This window comes from Bradysia coprophila, chromosome III, assembly GCF_014529535.1.
Source record: "Bradysia coprophila strain Holo2 chromosome III, BU_Bcop_v1, whole genome shotgun sequence".
In the NCBI taxonomy this organism is placed as follows: Eukaryota; Metazoa; Arthropoda; class Insecta; order Diptera; family Sciaridae; genus Bradysia; species Bradysia coprophila.
In genome coordinates this window covers 1521874-1542715 of record NC_050736.1, presented here as the reverse complement: position 1 = coordinate 1542715, position 20842 = coordinate 1521874, and the positions used below count along the sequence as shown (strand labels likewise).

General features: G+C 35.1%; 2 protein-coding genes across 2 annotated transcripts; one reads left to right on the top strand and one right to left on the bottom strand.

Moving 5' to 3' along the window:
• Positions 1–12221: 12221 nt before the first annotated feature.
• LOC119077979 lies at positions 12222–12973 on the bottom strand. Its single transcript, XM_037185365.1, has 2 exons — positions 12611–12973; positions 12222–12546 (listed from the first exon to the last, which is right to left on the bottom strand). The coding sequence occupies exons 1-2, from the start codon at positions 12882–12884 to the stop codon at positions 12296–12298; spliced, it is 525 nt and encodes a 174-aa protein (XP_037041260.1). The 5' UTR covers positions 12885–12973; the 3' UTR covers positions 12222–12295.
• Positions 12974–14331: 1358 nt separating this feature from the next.
• On the top strand, positions 14332–18732 carry LOC119077961 (MIP18 family protein galla-1). Its single transcript, XM_037185342.1, has 4 exons — positions 14332–14657; positions 14715–14827; positions 18255–18405; positions 18479–18732. Exons 1-4 carry the CDS (start codon positions 14477–14479, stop codon positions 18574–18576), a joined length of 543 nt encoding a protein of 180 aa, XP_037041237.1. The 5' UTR covers positions 14332–14476; the 3' UTR covers positions 18577–18732.
• The last annotated feature ends 2110 nt before the right edge of the window (positions 18733–20842 follow it).

Below are 20842 nucleotides of genomic sequence, written 5' to 3'. Positions count from 1 at the left end.
GTTTATTTTCATGAAATTGTACGAAAGGTTCCAAAACAAAATTTTTATTCTTTCATCAGCTATTCGGCTATTCGGCTTAACACCCAAAAAAAATAAACAGAATTATGTGTACGATCTGTATCCAACTCACTATTTACAAACAAGAATATTGCTCATTTCACATTGGTATAGAAGTTGACTATAAAACCAAAAGCCATGAAACAGTCGATATCTGAGCACATACGGTACGTATATCTACGAACAACCTGCACAAAATTCAAACAAATTGATGTTATAGTCAAGATGTGCATTTGGCTTAGATTCAATCAAAAGAATCGTATATTGTGGTGGTGGCTGTAAAGTTCTACACAGTTTTCGACTTTATCGACCAATATTCCCTGCTGAATTTCATACCACTATTTTCCATCCTATAAATGGAGATAAACGCTCCAAACATTCAATAAAACAAATCAAAATACAATCATGCAAAAATCGATAATAGTTTTGGTCCTGTAGGAAAAAAATGGGAAGATAAATGTTTACGTTTCGAGTAACCCGCCTAATCAGACGTATATGTTGTATATATTCGTTGCATTCTTCGGTCTATTAAATTTTTATGAAGTTAAAATGGTAAATCGAAAATGCAATAAAACAATGCAGCTCTCGATGCAGCTTGTTTTAACGGAATTTGTTTTTTTGTAATCAAAATACACAGTGCCGCTTTTTCTATTGACATTAATATTCACGGGTTAGCACAATGGGCCCAACGGAGGCTCCGTGCGTGTTTCCTACTTCAGTAGAAACAGCTACAAAAATATTCATATTCTTCTGCAATAGACTTTTTTGAGCTTTTCAATAGGAATAGGGATGTAATAAAAGCCAATGGCATGAGATGACAGTCGAAAGAAATAGTAGTACTGAAGACGGTGTAATCAATAAATCTACTACTTCTTATGTTTGAGCCACCAGGGCTTTATACAAAATCTTTTGCTTCCGTAGTTTTAGCGTTCATTTTGATTAAGTATGTACGACAACACAAGCTAGAGCTCGTTGATTAAAATTGGTCATCGTTATTAAAAATTTAATTAATTCTCAACAAAAAATGAATTACAGTATAGCACTGAAGCAACCACGAGAACAGAATTTTCAAGAGGAGCCTCCTCGACGCAGTAGTCAAAATTTCTCATATAAATTAAGGTGGGTATAATGCTACTGTGTCGCGATTTTATTTTTAAGAATGGGGGGTCGATTTTCCGTTAAAAAAATCTGACCCAGCGCTTGGTTCAGTGCTCAGTATTTCGGTGAAGTTTGTAATACTTTGTCTTTCATTTTGTAAAAGGAAAATATCATTTTGTACAATCGTCAATTTTTTTTTGCTTTTAAGTGTTTCCAGGCTATGAACTTTTGCCGGAAAATTTGAAAACCCCTTAGCGAATTCAAATTTTGTGCCAAAATATCATATACTGGGAATCACTTAATTGACTGGGAACGTCGATGACTTTTTAAATTCTGATAAATGTAAAATTGTGTTTTCTAAAGGTAAAAATAGAAGATGAAAACTTGCATCCGACAATTTCACTGAAAAATTTCAAGAGACAGCCCTGTAAACATTGTACATAACAATTGGAAAACAACAGGTTTAATGTGTAAAACCCAACATCATAAAAAATGGTTCACCAATAAAATGTGGTGCCCACCCAGAGCTCAACCGAAAAAAAACTTTTCGCATGGAATAAAAAAGTTTTATTTGGTCAGGTTAAATATTTATACGGCAAGTTCAGCTCGAGTACATAAAAAGAATTGGTAAGTTAAGTAAAAATCAAATAAATTTAATCGTTTCGTATGAATGAAGATAAAGAAATTCATTGAGAACGACCATAGCCCCCTTATCTAAGCAAAAAGTAACCAATGTGGTAATTATCAACTTCCGGCAGAGTATTAAGTATATATTGCCCAATTTATGCAATCGTCTCATAATTTCCGCAAAAAAATATAATTCTCAATTATAACAGCCTTTTCCTCCTTCAAATTAATTACCTTCAATTACACAGCCAAAACGACTGTAACGAACCGCATAATTAATGATCCTAATAATCTGTTAGTTTATATGAATTTATCAACGAGACAAAAAACATTTTTCTATATTTTGAACAGAGATCAAATTCATTTTAAACTTTTCCGTTTTCTCATACCCCAACAAACAGAAACGAAAAAAGAAAAGGAAAATGAAAATCTCTAGAAACATATTTCGTAAGCGTGTAAAGCTTGGGAAAACTTCTCTCCGCAATGGAAAAGTTTCGAAATCTTTTTCGAGTAATGATAAATAGCCCCATGTTTAAGACTTTATGGTATAGAAATGGAATGGTGCGAATTGTAGGTTTGTTTAAATACCACATTACATACCGGAAAACTCATGCATACGGCAATGTGCGGAATGTTAGACTCGTACACTATCGAACAAAAGAACAAAAAAAAAATATAACGAAGAAAACGACCGCAACATACCACACTTCGCTTAATATCGAAGCTTTCCGCAACTTTTTCAAAAGTCATACATTTCGGTATAAGGACTATTTATATACTTGCGATGTGAAAACTCTGGAATAGAATGGAAGAAGTTTTATGATACTCTGTAGAATGCAATCTCTTATACCCAACCAACATAGTATTCTGTACTTTATTGTTTTTCCGCAAATAAGAGTGCTACGCGTATTACGCTAGAAAATAATTGTGGGCAATTTGTTTCGAAACTAATGAATCTGGAAATAGTCTCGAAGAAAAAATTGTGTTCTTTTTTTCCTCGGTCAATTTATTATGTGAAGGTGTTTTCTCTTCAGTTCTGTTGTTGTTTCGGTTTGAATAGCCTGTTTTTATAGAAGGTAAATGAATGGGGTTTTGTTTAACGGTGTTATTTATAGATGACAATAAATAGGTGAAATTCATTCTGGAAAAGGACACAATGTAAAATAAGATGGATCAGATAGTCAGGTGGTGTATATCTGAATACTGAATCGTGATCGTCGGTGTGGTACACTAGTGCAACCAGAGATTTGACCCTGTCACATACGGCGATACGACGATAAAAATAATGACAAGCTATGGGTAATATTGTCCTTTATATTGTAAAATGCATGTTTAAAAAAATGAAGTACAAGATTTAAAATCAACAGATTAAAAATACGTTGATCGATGGAAGTAATTGAACCGATAATACAGTTAGCCAATTATATTATGACTACGGTTGTGGGATTCATTACTTTTACATCCTACACACTTCCCACATTCAATTGAACCAACGAATTCAATTTCATTTTTGATTTTGTCGATTGGCACCATTGACATACAGTGGTTAGTTCTCATTATCTGCTTGTGGTGGCACCATATACTTTTCGTGTCCAAGCAGTTCAAGAAGTACTAGGTAGCGTCAATCAAAATTCTGAAAGAACAGTTTAGATCACATCTGATTTGATCGCAAAGGCAGTAAACAATTTAGAAGGTTTTTTTTGTGCATTATATGTATTTTACATGCTACATGCGTCGAAAACGGTACTTTTCATGTTTCACGCACTAATTTAGACTTCCAAAGCATGCAAAAACCACTCGGGATAAAAATATGAAATGTCTCGTTTTCGCGTGTTTATTGACCTCGGCTACGCCTCGGATCAACAAAATTCACACGAATATATTTCATCTTTTTATCCCAAGTCATGTAAAATACTGATGCTTTTCTGATCTTTCAAAAACATGAGAAGGAAATTCGTGTCAAATTGGAGAAATGTAAAACGCTAAAGAAATACATGTAGAATGAATGGAACGAATTACATGAAGAAAACCAACAAAAGCGTTAAAAACGTATGTTGATTGTTGAGTTTAAATTGGACAAAAGAGCAAAATTCTAATCATAAGATGTTGTGCAACAAAATGACGATCGACTGTACCTCCACCTTTTTTGATATCGGCCTTCTTGGTACATAACATATGCAAGATTCTTTTCATAACATTTTCATTGTTCATTTGTCAACAGATTGCGAAGTGACATTTCAGTGGATTTTTAAGCTTTTCGTGATATCGCAAAAACTGCAGGTTATTTCATTAACTTTGGGAACACGGGTTCTCCAATTCATATGAGTGATAGATCGTTGGATTCGTCTTTCAATTCTAGAGAAGTCGCATCTTTAATTTTTTCGATTAAATTTTGTTTGCTTTCGGTGCAAAGTGTTCAAAAGTGAAGGCTTGTCAGAGGGTCCCGCGAACAGTTTGTCGGAAATTACTCAAGAAATAATTATTGTAAATCATTGTTATGCTGTACTAATGTCGGTCTTGGGAAGACCTACTACAGGTGGAGTGTATTTGTCAATAGCGACAAATCTTGAGTCAATATTGTCTTAAAGAGTCTACTGACACTCGTGTGACATTAGTGTCCAAGAGAGACTATTGACCCGCACGTATTATCGGTAATGATATAAAAATACTATTGAAAATCAAAGTTTCGATTTGTGAGCCGAATATAGAAGCTGGAAAGTGGTCCTGCTTAGAACAAAATTGTATAAAATCGAAATCAACTACCCGATTCAGAAATGAAATTGATTGTTAGTTGCAAATTTCAATGTACAAGTGAAAGAACAAGTACCAATCAAATGACAATGCAGCCATAAATCAATGGAATTATTCGACTGCATTTTCAATATATACCAATATAAGAAAGAATTTCCATTTGATCCATTCGGTGTGTTGTCGCGTATATAAGTCGGTTATAATGTTATGCTGAAAAATATGATATCGAATAATTCGTAAATGTTTAAAACTGAAAATTGAAAAAGTGCTTTTAGTCAAATTTCAATAAATGTTTTATGGAACTTTGCAGATACATTTCTCGTGTTTCATACCTAAAATGAGACAAAGTTTTGCGACATTCAACACCAGACACAAGAATAAAATTCAAAATAAATAGAATAAATGGATGGAACTGTGGTGGTGCTTTTTCATTGTAATTCGATGTTAATAAATTGTTGAAAACAAATTTTATTATTGATGGGAATCGTTTTATTTTGTTTCTTTGAATTGATGTCCCGGCAGTGTTTTCTCCTCAGTACACCCACTCCTAAACATTCAGTAAGGGTACTTTATAATGGAATTAATAATTGATTTTGCTGCAGAATCATAAGATCACAAGTTACAGGTATGTAACCATAACATTACCTATACAAAGCACTGCTGATATTAACTCTACCTACCATACCAAGTTTGTAGTGATCTATCTTAAAATTAACCATGCAATTCGCAACAGTAGTATTATGGATGAAATTGGCACCGGCAAGTATTCTGTCTGCTAGTACAGTTACCCAATTATATTATGACTACGGTTGTGGGATTCATTCCTTTTACATCCTACACACTTCCCACATTCAATTGAACCAACGAATTCAATTTCATTTTTGATTTTGTCGATTGGCACCATTGACAAGTGGTTAGTTCTCATTATCTGCTTGTGGTGGCACCATATACTTTGCGTGTCCAAGCAGTTAAAGAAGTACTAGGTAGCGTCAATCAAAATTCTGAAAGAACAGTTTAGATCAAATCTGATTTGATCGCAAAGGCAGTAAGCAATTTAGAAGGTTTTTTTTGTGCATTATATGTATTTTACATACTACATGCGTCGAAAACGGTACTTTTCATGTTTCACGCACTAATTTCGACTTCCAAAGCATGCAAAAACCACTCGGGATAAAAAGATGAAATGTCTCGTTTTCGCGTGTTTATTGACCTCGGCTACGCCTCGCATCAACAAAATTCACACGAAAACCATAATTTTCATCTTTTTATACCAAGTCATGTAAAATACTAATGCTTTTATGATCTTTCAAACGTGAGAAGCAAGTTCGTGTGAAATGGGAGAAATGTAAAACGCTAATGAAATACATGTATAGAATGAATGGAATGAATTGGATGAAAAAAACCAACAAAAGCGGTAAAAACGTGTGTTGATTGTTAAGTTTAAATTGGACAAAATAGCAAAATTCTAATCATAAGATGTTGTGCAACAAAATAGCGATCGGCTGTACCTCTACCGTTTTTGATATCAGCCTTCTTGGTACATAACATATGCAAGATTCTTTTCATAACATTTTCATTGTTCATTTGTCAACAGATTGCGAAGTGACATTTCAGTTATTTTTAAGCTTTTCGTGACATCGCAAAAACTGCAGGTTATTTCATTATCTTTGGGAACACGGGTTCTCCAATTCAAATGAGTGATAGATCGTTGGATTCGTCTTTCAATTCTAGAGAAGTCGCGTCTTTAATTTTTTCGATTAATTTTGTTTGTTTTCGGTGCAAAGCGTTCAAAAGTGAAGGCTTGTCAGAGGGTCCCGCGAACAGTTTTTCGGAAATTACTCAAGAAACTAGGTCCCACCTGTTGGGCGGGTCGGGTCCCTTGACTGATAATTTTTCCAAAATAATTAACCAATTATATTACACTATTATAAATATCTTAATTTATTTTAACTGATTTTTTCATCTCATATCAGATTAATCGTCTACAACGTGACAAAGAAGCGCATCCGATAAAGACACAATGAAATTCTATTGAGTTTTAAAGCCTTTTTCAGTGATCACATTTTCATTGAAAGAACGTTCGTGCCTATTTTTCAAATATACGTTGGCTCTCATCGCAATTTTACGAGTGTAAAAATCTTACCAAATCAAAATGACATTTGACACCGCCAAAATTAACTGCTTTATTTTTTTCTATTACTCTGCTTGATACTTTGCCGCAAACTGCTCGCTCGTCCGAGCTGTCTAATATTGCAATACGATACCGCAACTCGTGTGAAACTTCACACTCGTCAGAGTTGTCTAATATTAGGTTTGGTCTAATCGCAAACTTCTCGCTTGTCCGAGCTGTCTAATATTGCAATACATTACCGAAACTCGTGTGAATTACGACCCTCGCTTCGCTCGGGCCGCAAACTTCACACTCGTGAGTTGTCTAATATTAGGTTTGGTCTAATCGCAAACTGCTCGCTCGTCCGAGCTGCCTAATATTGCAATATGATACCGCAACTCGTGTGAATTACGACCCTCGCTTCACTCGGGCCGTAAGTTTCACACTGTCGAAGTTGCCTAATGTTAGAATTGCTTGACTTTTGTAATACTATATACTCACTGTATAGATATATGCTGCTTGTTAATTATCAAATATAAAAATCAACTATCAAATATCAAATACCAATAATCGAATATCAATGATATTGTTTATTTATTACATTGCATTTCTATTTTTTGGGGTAACTTCCGAAGCGTTGATAGCTTATCGTCGAACTTAACCTTCCAAATGTCAGATGTATAATTTTAGGAACCAAAAATTTTCACTATTTTCTGCCAGTCAAGGGAATAAGACATTAAATTATCAATTGTCAACAGAGTAAAATCCTGTTTTTCTGGAATAGTTTCCAGATACTTAGGCCCACATGACCTATCTTCCAACTATCTTTGTGTGGTTACAAACATTTCAGTGAAGGGAATTATCAATTACCAATAATTATCAATTATCAATTATAAGCAGCGGAAAATGAATTTTTCTGGAATAGCTTTCAGATCCTTAGGCCCGACATGGACCATCTTTGAATTCCATTCCTCGTCGATTAAAACAAATTTTATTAAAATCGGTTAAGAATGACTCAAGTCATCTCAAGTCGTGACAAATAGATTACAAACAATTACGTTTCTCATAACATTTCATAAAATGTCACAACACATTAAATTATCAATATTAATTTTCAATTAACATGTATTATCAATTATCAACAGAGTAAAATCCTGTTTTTCTGGAATAGTTTCCAGAACCTTATCCCGACATGGCCCATCTTTGAAATTAACCTCAGGAATCCCATTCCTCGTCGATTAAAAAAAAATCATAAAAATCGGTTATGAATTAATCAAGTTATCGTGATTACAAAAAAAATAGGTTACAAACAATTACGTTTTCCTTCACATTTCATACATTGTTAAGTTACAAACATTTTATGGTATTTTCTGGCGTAAGACCCTTGACTTTCAGCCAAGGGAACAATATTATTATTACCAATTATCAGTTATTACAGTTACATTTTATATAATAATATCACCACAACACATTAAATTATCAAAATATCAATTATCAGCACTGTATTATCAATTACAATTATCAACAATTAAAATTATCAATAAAATCATGTTTCTCTGGAATAGTTTCCAGAACCTTATCCCGACATGGCTCATCTTCGAACTTAACCTCAGGAATCCCATTCCTCGTCGATTAAAAAAAAATCATCAAAATCGGTTAAGAATTACTCAAGTTATCGTCGTGACAAAAAAAAAATATTTTAAACATTTAAAGTTTTGATAATTTTTCATACACTGTATGGTTACTAACATTTTAGGGTATTTTCTGGCATAAGACCCTTGACTTTCAGTCAAGGGAATAATTATTTAAAATCATTGGTATGCTGTACTAATGTCGGTCTTGGGAAGACGTACTACAGGTGGAGTGTATGCACTGGTTGGTGCAAGTACACCTCCACAAGATTTATGACCAAAAATATAGTGTTCTCTGCAAAATTGATGTTTCACGGGACTGGCTGTGTAGTGTTCTAGCCTGCCTCACCCACTATCGTTTCACATATATAAGATCCCAGGTCTTCTGTGTGGCAAGCCTACAGAAACTACAAGTCTTCGGAAAAAGGAAAAAAGTAGATAAAAATGACTGCACTTCCAGACGCTGTTTCAGTAGCAGAGCCCCTAGAAAGAAAGTTAAAATCTTCAACTTTACAGTAACCTTTTTCCGAAGACTTGCAGGTTTTGTAGGCTTGCAACACAGAAGTACTGGGATCTTATATATCTGGAACAATAGTGGGTGAGGCAAGCTACAACACTACACAGTCAGTCCCTTGGAACATCAATTTTGCAGAGAAGGTGGACTCTCTGAACACTATATATTTGGTGAGCAGTCTTTTTTTTCGCTTGTCAATAAAAAGAAATAAAACGGTAAAACGTTATTAGGTCCAAAAAAATGTTTTTGTCATAACTTTTGTGGAGGTATACTTGCACCAACCAGTGCATACACTCCACCTGTAGTACGTCTTTCCAAGACCGACATTAGTACAGCATAACAATGATTTTAAATAATTATTTCTTGAGTTATTGCTGAAAAACTGTTCACGAGACCTCTGACAAGCCTTCACTTTTGAACACTTTGCACCGAAAACAAACAAAATTAATCGAAAAAATTAAAGATGCGACTTCTCTAGAATTCAAAGACGAATCCGACGACCTATCACTCATTTCAATTGGGGAACCCGTGTTCCCAAAGATAATGAAATAACCTGCAGTTTTTGCGATATCACGAAAAGCTTAAAAATAACTTAAATGTCACTTCGCAATCTGTTGACAAATGAACAATGAAAATGTTATGAAAAGAATCTTGCATATGTGATGTATGTACCAAGAAGGCGGATATCAAAAACGGTGGAGGTACAGCCGATCGTCATTTTGTTGCACAACATCTTATGATTAGAATTTTGCTATTTTGTCCAATTTAAACTCAACAATCAACATACGTTTTTACCGCTTTTGTTGGTTTTTTTCATCCAATTCATTCCATTCATTCTATACATGTATTTCATTAGCGTTTTACATTTCTCCCATTTCACACGAACTTGCTTCTCATGTTTGAAAGATCAGAAAAGCATTAGCATTTTACATGACTAGGGATAAAAAGATGAAAAGTAGAATTTTCGTGTGAATTTTGTTGATCCGAGGCATTTCATATTTTTATCCCGAGTGGTTTTTGCATGCTTTGGAAGTCTAAATTAGTGCGTGAAACATGAAAAGTACCGTTTTCGACGCATGTAGCATGTAAAATACATATAATGCACAAAAAAAACCTTCTAAATTGTTTACTGCCTTTGCGATCAAATCAGATGTGATCTAAACTGTTCTTTCAGAATTTTGATTGACGCTACCTAGTACTTCTTTAACTGCTTGGACACGCAAAGTATATGGTGCCACCACAAGCAGATAATGAGAACTAACCACTTGTCTGTCAATGGTGCCAATCGACAAAATCAAAAATGAAATTGAATTCGTTGGTTCAATTGAATGTGGGAAGTGTGTAGGATGTAAAAGGAATGAATCCTACAATCCCATAGTCATAATATAATTGAGTACCTGTATTTCGTATTACACTACCAGAATCGAACTTAGACCTCATAACACGGAAATTATATACTGATTGTAATCGACCGGTGGTACAAAACTTTATTTTACCTGGAAACCAGACTAATTCCAAGGGTGACATTACCTAACATGCAACAAAAAAAAAATCACTCACAAAAAGAGCCTGAGCTCAGAACAAGTAAAATTCAATCGAACACAGCTAAACAAACAGAGCAGAATTACTCTTCCCTTTCCCATGGTACGCGTGAAGCGAGTGTGGAGAAAAATTGCCGTTTCGCTCTCCGAATCCAGTGGCGGTCAGAGGTTAGCGTGGTCTAACCATCTTCAGTCGCTTCCACTGGTCCGTTACACGATACAGCCGCAAACTTTACGCTTGAACTAGTGTCTTAAAGTTTGTTCAATCGATTTCGTGCCACCTTACGATGGAAATACGGAAAAAATTATTAGAAGGCTGCTTCAAAAAAGGCCGAGGGGCAAATATTCACAGAAAATACTTCGTCAGTCAAATTAAAATCCTATAAAATTTTAAGAAAGAAAATTCTTAAGACAATCCGCAAAATCATAGGAAGTCATGGCTCAAGAAAATCAAATAAAAATAAGGAAATTCTTTAAAATTTGAAGTTCGGAATCTTCAAAAAAAAATCGAAAGATCCTTGAAAATCCTCAGAGGATTGTCTTTTTGAACATTCTTCATTAGAGAAATTTACAAATGTCTGCCCCTCGCATTTTGCTTTTTTTCGTTCTAGCCTCAAACTTGACCAAATAAAAGTTCCAAACAAGGACGTAATCTACTATTACTGCTCCAGTTTTACTTAACTTTTCACTATGAATAAGAGAACGGTAGCGAAAGCTCATCTTTTATTATTATGGTTGTTGTCGATAACAGATGACCACGAAGTATGGGCAGAAAAAAGGCGACTGCCAAAATCACTAGCGTTACACAAAAATATGAAGTACAAAAACACAACATAACACAACCTTGCGATACAACATATTTGTGATGATTTGGTCAAAATGAAACAAAGACAAAGGAATAGATGCAACAAACTTTGTCCTAAGCTACTAATAAAAGTCATCTTTACAATCCCAATAATCGGGTTCTACCGAAAGACGTCTGACCTTCATATCAATCACTAAAGCGGAGAGAAAAACATCAGGCATTGCATGTCAGTTGGGGTTGATGAAGTGTGTATAGAAATAACTCCTAGAAGCATTTCCTTTGCAATTTGATTTCTGAAATAATTTTTATTGAATTTGATGAAATTTATGCAAACGTTCAGTAGGTGGATTGTGGATTCCCTTTCATAGAGATTTTATTTAATTTATCTACATCCGAGATACGATACTCGACAACAATATCAAATCAGACGAATTTACAACAACTCTTTGCTCACAAAATCCCAACACATAATATAGAGTCGAATCATTGCATTCAATTTAGTTGCATTCAAGAGCCACTTATTCGACATTTTGCTTTCCATTCATGATATTTATTTTATGAATCAGGAAAAAAAACATTAATAAAACACTTCTCCCGAGTGCATTACATGCGATGCGAATATCGCATTAAATTACAAAAATGGAAGATATCCGAAGAGATATTTGAATTTGCACATTTTTTACAAATCAGTGCAGCAGACAAAATTGAATAAACAAATATCCGTTGCATCACAATACAAGGGTTTTATTAACTCCGAATGGAAGAAAAACCTGTCCTGGAGTGTATGATATTCTCACAGATGTAATAAAGTCTGGAAAACGAATACACGAGTGTAATCCCTTTACGTGCTGATCTAACGGCATTTATTTATTCAATTGAGAGGTGATACGACGTATAAATGTATTGCAGTCGATTTCTGCATATAAATATGTTTCCTCCAACGAACCAATTTGCCAAGGATCGCCACTATATCTTGAACAATAGTAGCTCTTAAAGGACGAATAACAAATTGGTAAATTCGGGCGTGGAATTCTTTCGTCATCACATTATTTTTAACTGAAAACTAATCGATATCGCGAATCAAATAGAAAGTCCAGTTTATGGTGATACAATCGACGTTTAAGTAACGCATTAAATTAGGACATTGATTATAATTTCCGGTCAATTCTTCTTTTTTATTTTTGATTTTGGTTCACTCATTGAACTACCTGAATGATTCCTTTTCGGGGCATAGCCGTCCTCATTCTTGTTCCTGCTTACTTTGTACGCTTGAACGATATATGGAGCCTTATCACAGTCCGACATCTTAGTCCATCGTTCTCCAGCCTCTTTGGCAACTTCCGGCACAGTTTTGTTAAAGCATGTCGTTTCTCGCATTTCTCTCATGAAATTGAAGAATGGATTTATCGTCACTGGAAAATTAAAGTGAAATTTGGTAGCGTGTTAGCCTAAGAAGTCACAAAGCTGGAACATTACTTGGTCCAGCAGCATGACACACCGGACATGGTCCAAATTCTGGATTCGGGCATGAGTGTGATTCTTTTGATTTGATAGGGCATGCCATCGGGTCTTGTGGTTTCATCGGGCATGAGGCTGTTTCTTTCGGCTGAGCGCAGGTACATGGAGGCATTTCTGATTCCTTGAGTACAGTAATTTTTTGAATTTCTTCCATAGCGCTGTCTGATTTAAGACTATTGCGTTTCCATTTCTCACAAACTATCATAATTTTATTCAATTTACATTGGGCCATTTCTAACGAACTTTCAATTTATTTGTGAAAATTTTGTTGCTACTGTAATGTTTAGTGGCACAGACTACTATATTTAAAAAAAAATTGACCAAGTGCTGTCGATTGTTTAGCCTTCACTTGTATGATGGGACTGATTGAAGTTAAAAGTGTGATCACATTCTCTCTGTGAGTACTATAACACATCTCTGTTACATGGGAAATTGTATGTTAACGAAAGAAGTGAAATACTTTCGTTTCTGTCATATACATATATCCTCTAAACGTTTCTGTTAAGAACTTACAAGATCTTACAAGTTCTCAAATCTGTTCCGTCTTTTGTTTAGAGTTTCGCTTAGTATTTGAAGTCAAATCTTTTACTTCTTCAGCTACAGAACGTTTTAATATATAAGAAAACACTTGTCGTAGCTCACAGTTTATTTTTTGCCATCGTTGTCGGTAACAGTTGACTTGCCATTTCAAGGATACTTACTCTGTTACCTTTGAACAGCTTAAGAGGTAAAGAACCTGCTCTTACAAAGTGGACTACAAGCCAATCAGTAGTACGCGTTGAACCTGCAGGCTTACAGAGTTCCAGTGTACGTACTGTATACTGTATACCTTTAAGTTTACTTCTGGCAAACTTTCAGAAGCTCGTTTCAGGTGACTGTGTGTTGTCTGTGACACTGACGGAGTAGAAGAAAAATAATGAAAACTCATTCTCATTGAGCAATATAGCACCTTATTCTGATAAAAAAATGGAAAAATTTGTTGCAATCGATCACAATAAAATGAGTTCTAAATCCAGACGTGGTAAGTAAGTCTACCGTTTCGTTGACACGTATCACGCTAACGAAACACATATTGTCATAAATGTTCCGTTACTAATGTACTCTTACATTGCAGAACAAATGAAGTAAAAGATTTATTGATAATAAAGTAGTAATTACACCATCATCCAATACAGATATTATCAAAATATTGATAATCAAGAGAAAAGAGGATATCTCTACTAATTTTAGGGAACTGATGGAGTAGACTATGAAGTATATGGTATGGAACGAAAAAATACTCTCATGATTCTTATCCACTTCTATTACCACGGCCGAGCAAAGTAAACGCTGCCGTGCTATTACACAATTTAGATTTACCTAGGTGATCGTCCCACCCTGATAAATCTAAATGTATTACACAATTGAGGATAGATATGCATGAACCGAAAATTTGTTATTTGGGAAATGTCTTTTTGTGACGGTTAGTGCATAACTGTCTTCAATTATAATATCGTGCTAAGTATGATATATCATACTTAGCACGATATTAAGGTTTTAGGTTGGAGGTAGGACCTGACGATTTGAATATTCCCTCCCTCATCATTTTCAACTGTAGAATACAACGCTTTCATCGCGTTTCGCGTGAAAAAAAAACACACCTCGTCTATCTGTCACGAAAGGCACAAAAGTCAGATGAGTTGGTTTTTCGTTTTGACAGTGTGCTGTGTTTATTTTGATTTTGTCCCATTACACCGCTATTACACCAGTACAAAGTTGATTCTCGGCTCTATTCTACAATCTTCGGCTAATTTCAATCAAATTTACTGACGTCTAGTCTGCACAATGTTATCGTTCTTTCGAAAGAAATCGTTGGACGACAATAATCATTCAGCTGATCAAACGGTTCCCAGCAGTTCGAGTAGAAGCAATTCGCTGTGCGATAATATGCAATTTAAAGATTCGGAAGCGCTGGTCCGCGAATTAGGCTACAACAACTTAACAGAGCTAAAGGAAACGGTTTACGGTGAGTGACAACTTGTGACACAGTTGTTATTTGTCTTACATACGATACCATAATCAGATATGCTGCGAACAATCAGAGATCCGGAAAAACCATCAACATTAGAAGACTTGAATGTGGTCTACGAGGAAGGAATATTTATTCAGAAACCGACTAGCAATAACGTTACAGTGGTATGTATTGAATGGAACGATTAGATTATAAGTCTGATTTAACAATTTATTATTTTGCGGTATTGGTAACAAAATGTATTAAAGAAAACTACTTACGGTAATCACCTATACATGCATCGCTAATGTAGTTATTATATGAATCGACTTCATATAATAAAGCTTGGCTTGTAATGCACGGTTTCAAATTTACAAAATACACCAAATAATTCTCGAAAACGGACAGATGGCTTTCTTATAAGTATAGATAAGATTTCACTTTGAGATAGATTAACTGAATGTTCGTATAAGAAATCAATTGGGGCGATTCTGAATCAGATCAGGTAAAATTCTAAAAATTATATTCGGGTCTATCGATTTCTCAGAATATCGGATTACGAAAATCCGTCGTTTTTGAAGTCGAATTGCAGACTGAAAAGTTGTTAGTAGGATCATGTCCGCGTGTTAGTAAGCAGGCGTGACGCAAGTCCACTACCACAAATGTTTTACCAATTTTTTTGAGGGCGGCGGAGCATATTTACAGCAACTGTTTCAATTTTTCTTCTTAAACCCAACTACCCCCAAACTTAGATATTTGGAATCTACGCATCCATACGAGTTCAACGAGCTATCACACGTTACTGCAGCTTCAAAATTGGCCAAGTTATTGAACTTCGAAATATTGATGTTTGTATGAAAATAAGCAAAATTTCGTATTTTCAGATATCTTAAATTGGCTACGTTAGCAGGCCTCCCACACCTCCTAAAATTCCTTAAATTTCAAAAATCCTCCTAAAACCTCCTAAATCTCCTAAAACTCCTAAAATGAGACTTCGAAAATTTCAATAAACTTCCATAAATCAGGATCAAGATCAATCCAATCAATGAATGAGTAAAATAACTCAAAAGTTTCGCCTGCGGCGGGCGCTTTTCACTTCTGAGGGATTCTTTTAAAATACTACCTGCCGAAATTGGACGCATTTTCTAGTGAATTTTGGTCAAGATAGAATTATTTCGAAAAAGTGAACCAGCAGCTAAAAGTTGCTGCAAAAAAATATTTTTTCATCAAACATTTCACGTTCACAAAAATTTTTGAGTAGAGATACTGAGCATCAAATTTTCATTCCAAAAACACATTCATCGAAACAGTACCCGTGCATTTATTTGAAAGCTAAGATCAGTATCAGTTGAAGAAATCCTTTTTTTTGTGTTTCTGTTGCTTTTCGGATGCACGGGAACCGTTAGAAGTTCGCCGAAATTATTCTTTTTTTACCCATACTTTCAACTGCTCATAACTCACTGTCCCGAAAGAACATGCAATTGCATTTCTAATGACACCCCACACAAGCTTGTAGGTTTCGTAGCCTACGAGAAATTTCAATAAAAAAGTGCATGTTTTCGGATTTTGGTCAACTCTCACTAGCCACACAAGCTTAGACGATTTTTTTTGTAAGTGGTTTTGGCTTCTAAGGACCAATACCTATCTATCATATCATACCAAAAAGTCCACTAGAAAAGGCGTCCGATTTCGGCTGCCTGTTTTTCAAAAGAATCTCCTCTTTAGATCACAATAAAGCAATCGTTTTTGGAAATTCAGTAAATGTTAGTGTTGGTTTATCCTGGATTCAGATGCACATGATTTTTGTGCCATAATTTTCTTTACAAAAAAAAACAATTTGGAAGAGTCTCACTCGTTTTTAAATTAAGAATTCGTTTTATTCAATGAAAGTATACTCTACGTATGTTTGTAGTTTCATTGGTTTTATTTAGTTCTAAAAATTTTCTGTGAGTACAGTGACGATAGCTCGATCGAACTGTAATATATAATACCCACTTAGTCACAATTTGTCAAAGTTTAAACTTTTGTATGGCGAGACAAACATCTCAAATCAGATAATCCAACTTTTTCGTCTCTTTTACAACCTATGTCCAAAATTGAGCGCTTTTTGGTAACTTTGGGTGATGAGATAGATACTTTGCACGTAGGAAATCGAAGGATGTTACAAGTAATAGACATCTTCTTAGAAATAGCCATTGTAAATGGAAAAATATGAGTTTTTAACAAGGAAGAAGGGCTTATCAGCATTTCTACAATGATGAATTTATCACGAAAGCTCCTAAAAATCTCCTAAGACCTAACACTAAAAACCTCCTAAAACTCCTAAAATAGGAGGATTTTTAAAGCGTGGGAGGCCTGCGTTAGTTAGTTAGTCAGTTAAGAAAAAGGGATTTCGTAACTCCTAAACGTTTTTTACGATTTTCCTGAAATTGACAATAACAAAAAATTTACCCAAAAAATGTAAGAAAGAAAATTTTAGAAAAAAAATTGCGTCACAAGTTGCAGATGATTCAGGACATATGTATTTTTCCCTATTTTAACTATTTTCCTAACAGTAGTTTCCTCAACATATGCCACTTGTGACGCAATTTTTTCCAAAATTTTCTTTCTTACATTTATTGGGTCAATTTTTTGTTGATAAAACTCTTGCGTTGAGGTGCAGAATTCGTCACCCTCATCGATATGAGTTATTTTGTAAGAAGAAACAAGGACTTGCGTCACACTTTCACCCTTTAGGGTTTTTTGGCTGATAGCTAAGAGCTAAGGATTGTCTTGATAGGCATATAGGCCAGGTCAATTGTCAAAATCGTTCGAAAATTGCATGAAAATATTGGAAACATTAAAATAGGATTGACTAAAAAAGGGCAATGCTTTATCTATATTATAGATTCTATAACTCATAAAGCCAGGATCATACTTACGCCCAATCATAAATTGCTTCGGATTTCTTCGAATGTTTTTTTTCCATGCCGCTGTCTCTGTTGAAAAATGTCTCTTCCAGTTTTACCGCAAGTTGTAAATGGCTCTTTCTGCCTCATTTCTCAACCATTTTTCAAAAAATCATCATCTAAGCAACAAACTTTATCCGATGTTGTGGTATAGTGGGTTAGATAGTGATCGGTGCCCTGGGAATAAATCACTAATCTGTTGGTCGTAATCAACCCTTCTTCAGAAATTGTAAATAAATAAACCAACGGAAATGTGCTTTGAACTTTGGCCCGGGATTGCACGGACAAACACTTTTTTAATTTTCTGTTTGAAAACGTTTGAGCGGAATTCACGGATCGCTGGAACCAATGTATTGATTCATATTCAGGGCACCGACTGGTCCATATACTACTCTCAAAGAAAATTCAAAAGGATTAAAGAAAAGTTGCTTCCGCCTCGGAATATTGAGATGTTGCAAGTCGACTTATGGGTTGAATAGAATGAGTCATGCCATTTCTGCCGTATTTTGCATAAGAAACTAAGTTCACTAAGTTCGCTCAATTTTTTTTTATTATTTCGAGCTCCATGTCTAGACTTAAAACCGTCAAAGCTATGTCTAAGAATTTATTCATTTTTGGGTGACAATTTAACAAGTCTTGATTGATGCTGAAATTTATCTTTCAGATTCGCGTCGAATTTAATCCAACAGTTCCACACTGCTCATTGGCCACATTGATAGGACTATGTATTCGCGTTAAAATCGAAAGGAATATATCGCACAAATTGAAATTGGATATTTACATCAAAAAAGGGGCTCATGCAACTGAAGACGAAAGTATGTACGCGAAGACGATGCTGGCAGTTTTACGCTTTCGGCTTGAATTCTAATTTTTATTTTTAAATTTCAGTCAATAAACAGATAAATGACAAAGAACGAATAGCGGCTGCGCTAGAAAATCCAAATCTGAAGAATTTGGTTGAAGACTGCATCAGGGAGGAAAACTAAATTTCGCTGATGTTCGTCCATTTGGTTTTGCTGCATTAGAATTAAGTAATTTTTCGAAAATAATCTTTGTGAAAGGAATGCTGGGGTCAATTTAATTGCGGTCATAAAAAGTCTTTTCTAAAAACGAAAGTTGTGCAGTTTCTGTTTATCAAAAAATCAATCTCGACGTTACGAACTGTAATCTATCACAAGTCATTAGTGTAATTGCCTCTTTGTGATTTAATTATTTATTTTCGAAACGACTCGAAAATGTTCCATCGGATCAGAATGTTTAATCAAGAATACGAAGTCAAAGGCCTTAGCGAGCACTGTTTCGTGGAAGTCAAGAACCAGACTCTAGCATGGCAATTGACTCTGCAAATTCGGAATCCAAAATCCATCGACAATTTTAAAGGGATAATATGTAACAAAATGCCAACCGTCGCACCTTGACGCATCATCTTCCATCTAATTTCCATTTCAGAAGGCATTTAAATTTTAGGTTTGAGTAGACGGTCCATACGAAGAAAAGTCACCCTAATTCTGTTCCAGTCATGGCATGACGTATCGTTAGAAATCTGAGTGCAACCTCCTTTAAAACAACCTATTTCAGGAAACATTCACTCAGTGCTGCGACAAACAGGCTTTCCAAAATTTTGACAAAATTTTGAGCCAGAAAATACATTAGTTTCGAGTTCTCTATGAAATTATGGATAAATAACGGATAAATTGACATAGATCGGACATAAATTGGCTTGAAACTTGAACAATTTTTCGTTGGGAGTAAAATTTCCACTTTGGGCGTCACAAAGTTCACAAAAATGATTTTTATTTCTTCCTTATACTAGAATAAACGTTTAGCAGTTGTCTACATTTAATGACCAAGATCACCGGACCTATCGGAAATGGTCTCCACGCTATAAATGTTTGAAGAAATGCACTACCCAAAAATGAAAATGATTTGGAGACTGAGGCGGAAATGCAACACTATGTGCATTTTAAATATAATTTACACTTCCCTCTTCACCCTTTTTCTGATGCTAATGACCAACACACTGAAGATAATTGCGGCTCGCTGAACTCAGGACATACCTCCAAAAAAAATTCTAAAAATCTAAAATTCTATCTTTTATTTTTATAATTTTTTTTGGGGTGTTCCCTGACTCCTTAACAAAAATCCAGTGAGCCGAAATCTGACTAGCCTCAATTGTCAGCACTGTGTTAAAGCTTAGCAACAAAACTCGTGGAAACTGTGGAGTTGAACAAAACTTAAATAGAGTCGCTATACCACCTTTGATTTTTCTGCATGTTCTTATTGAGGGACTCGAGTACTATAAGGAACCACATTCAGTTCGCGGATCCATCAAGACGTTTCCGAGAACCGGCACTCATGGCCATGCGGGACCGACGAGTGAATTTGAATACAGATTGTTATCGAAACGGATAGATGAACTAACTCTAATTTGTGTTTAAATAGCTTCACTCGACAACCTGACCACATAGCCACAGCCACCTAAGGTCGAATTTTCGTCATTTTTAAATCGTGATATTGGTAGAGGATTCCATGCTCTAATAAACGCCGAGAATGGATTTTACAAAATTTGTCTGAATTGTAAAATATTTGAAAAAATCTATTTACTATGCTGGTGCATGTAATAACGCTATTACATGTATAGGCAATAACCTTTACATCACTCGCATAGTAAAACGTCGTACTACACACGGAAAATAAAGTGATATCTCGTATCACGATGAGTAAAAGTACCTCGGGCTGCCGCCCTCGGATACTTTTTCTCATCTGGATACGAGATATCACTTTACTTCCCTTGCATAGTAATGTACTATTATTGCCTATCCACTTGGAATATTGTTGTTACACGTACATTTCCCACCCGCGGAAAGCGGTCGTTACATGTGGGAACTTTTTCATTACATCACAAGTGAAGGAATATTCATATGAATAGTACATTACTATGCAAGGGAAGTAAAGTGATATCTCGTATCCAGATGAGTAAAAGTAACCGAGGGCTTTAGCCCGAGGTACATTTACTCATCGTGATACGAGATATCACTTTATTTTCCGTGTGTAGTACGGCGTTTTACTATGCGAGTGATGTAAAGGTTATTGCCTATACATGTAATAGCCTTATTACATGCACCAGCATAGTAAAATTCATTACATATCAGGAGATTTTCTTTACATACCAGCAGAATTTCATTACTTATCAGCAACAGTAACACCACCAAAATCGACAAATATTACGCAAAATATGAATCTAGCACTTCA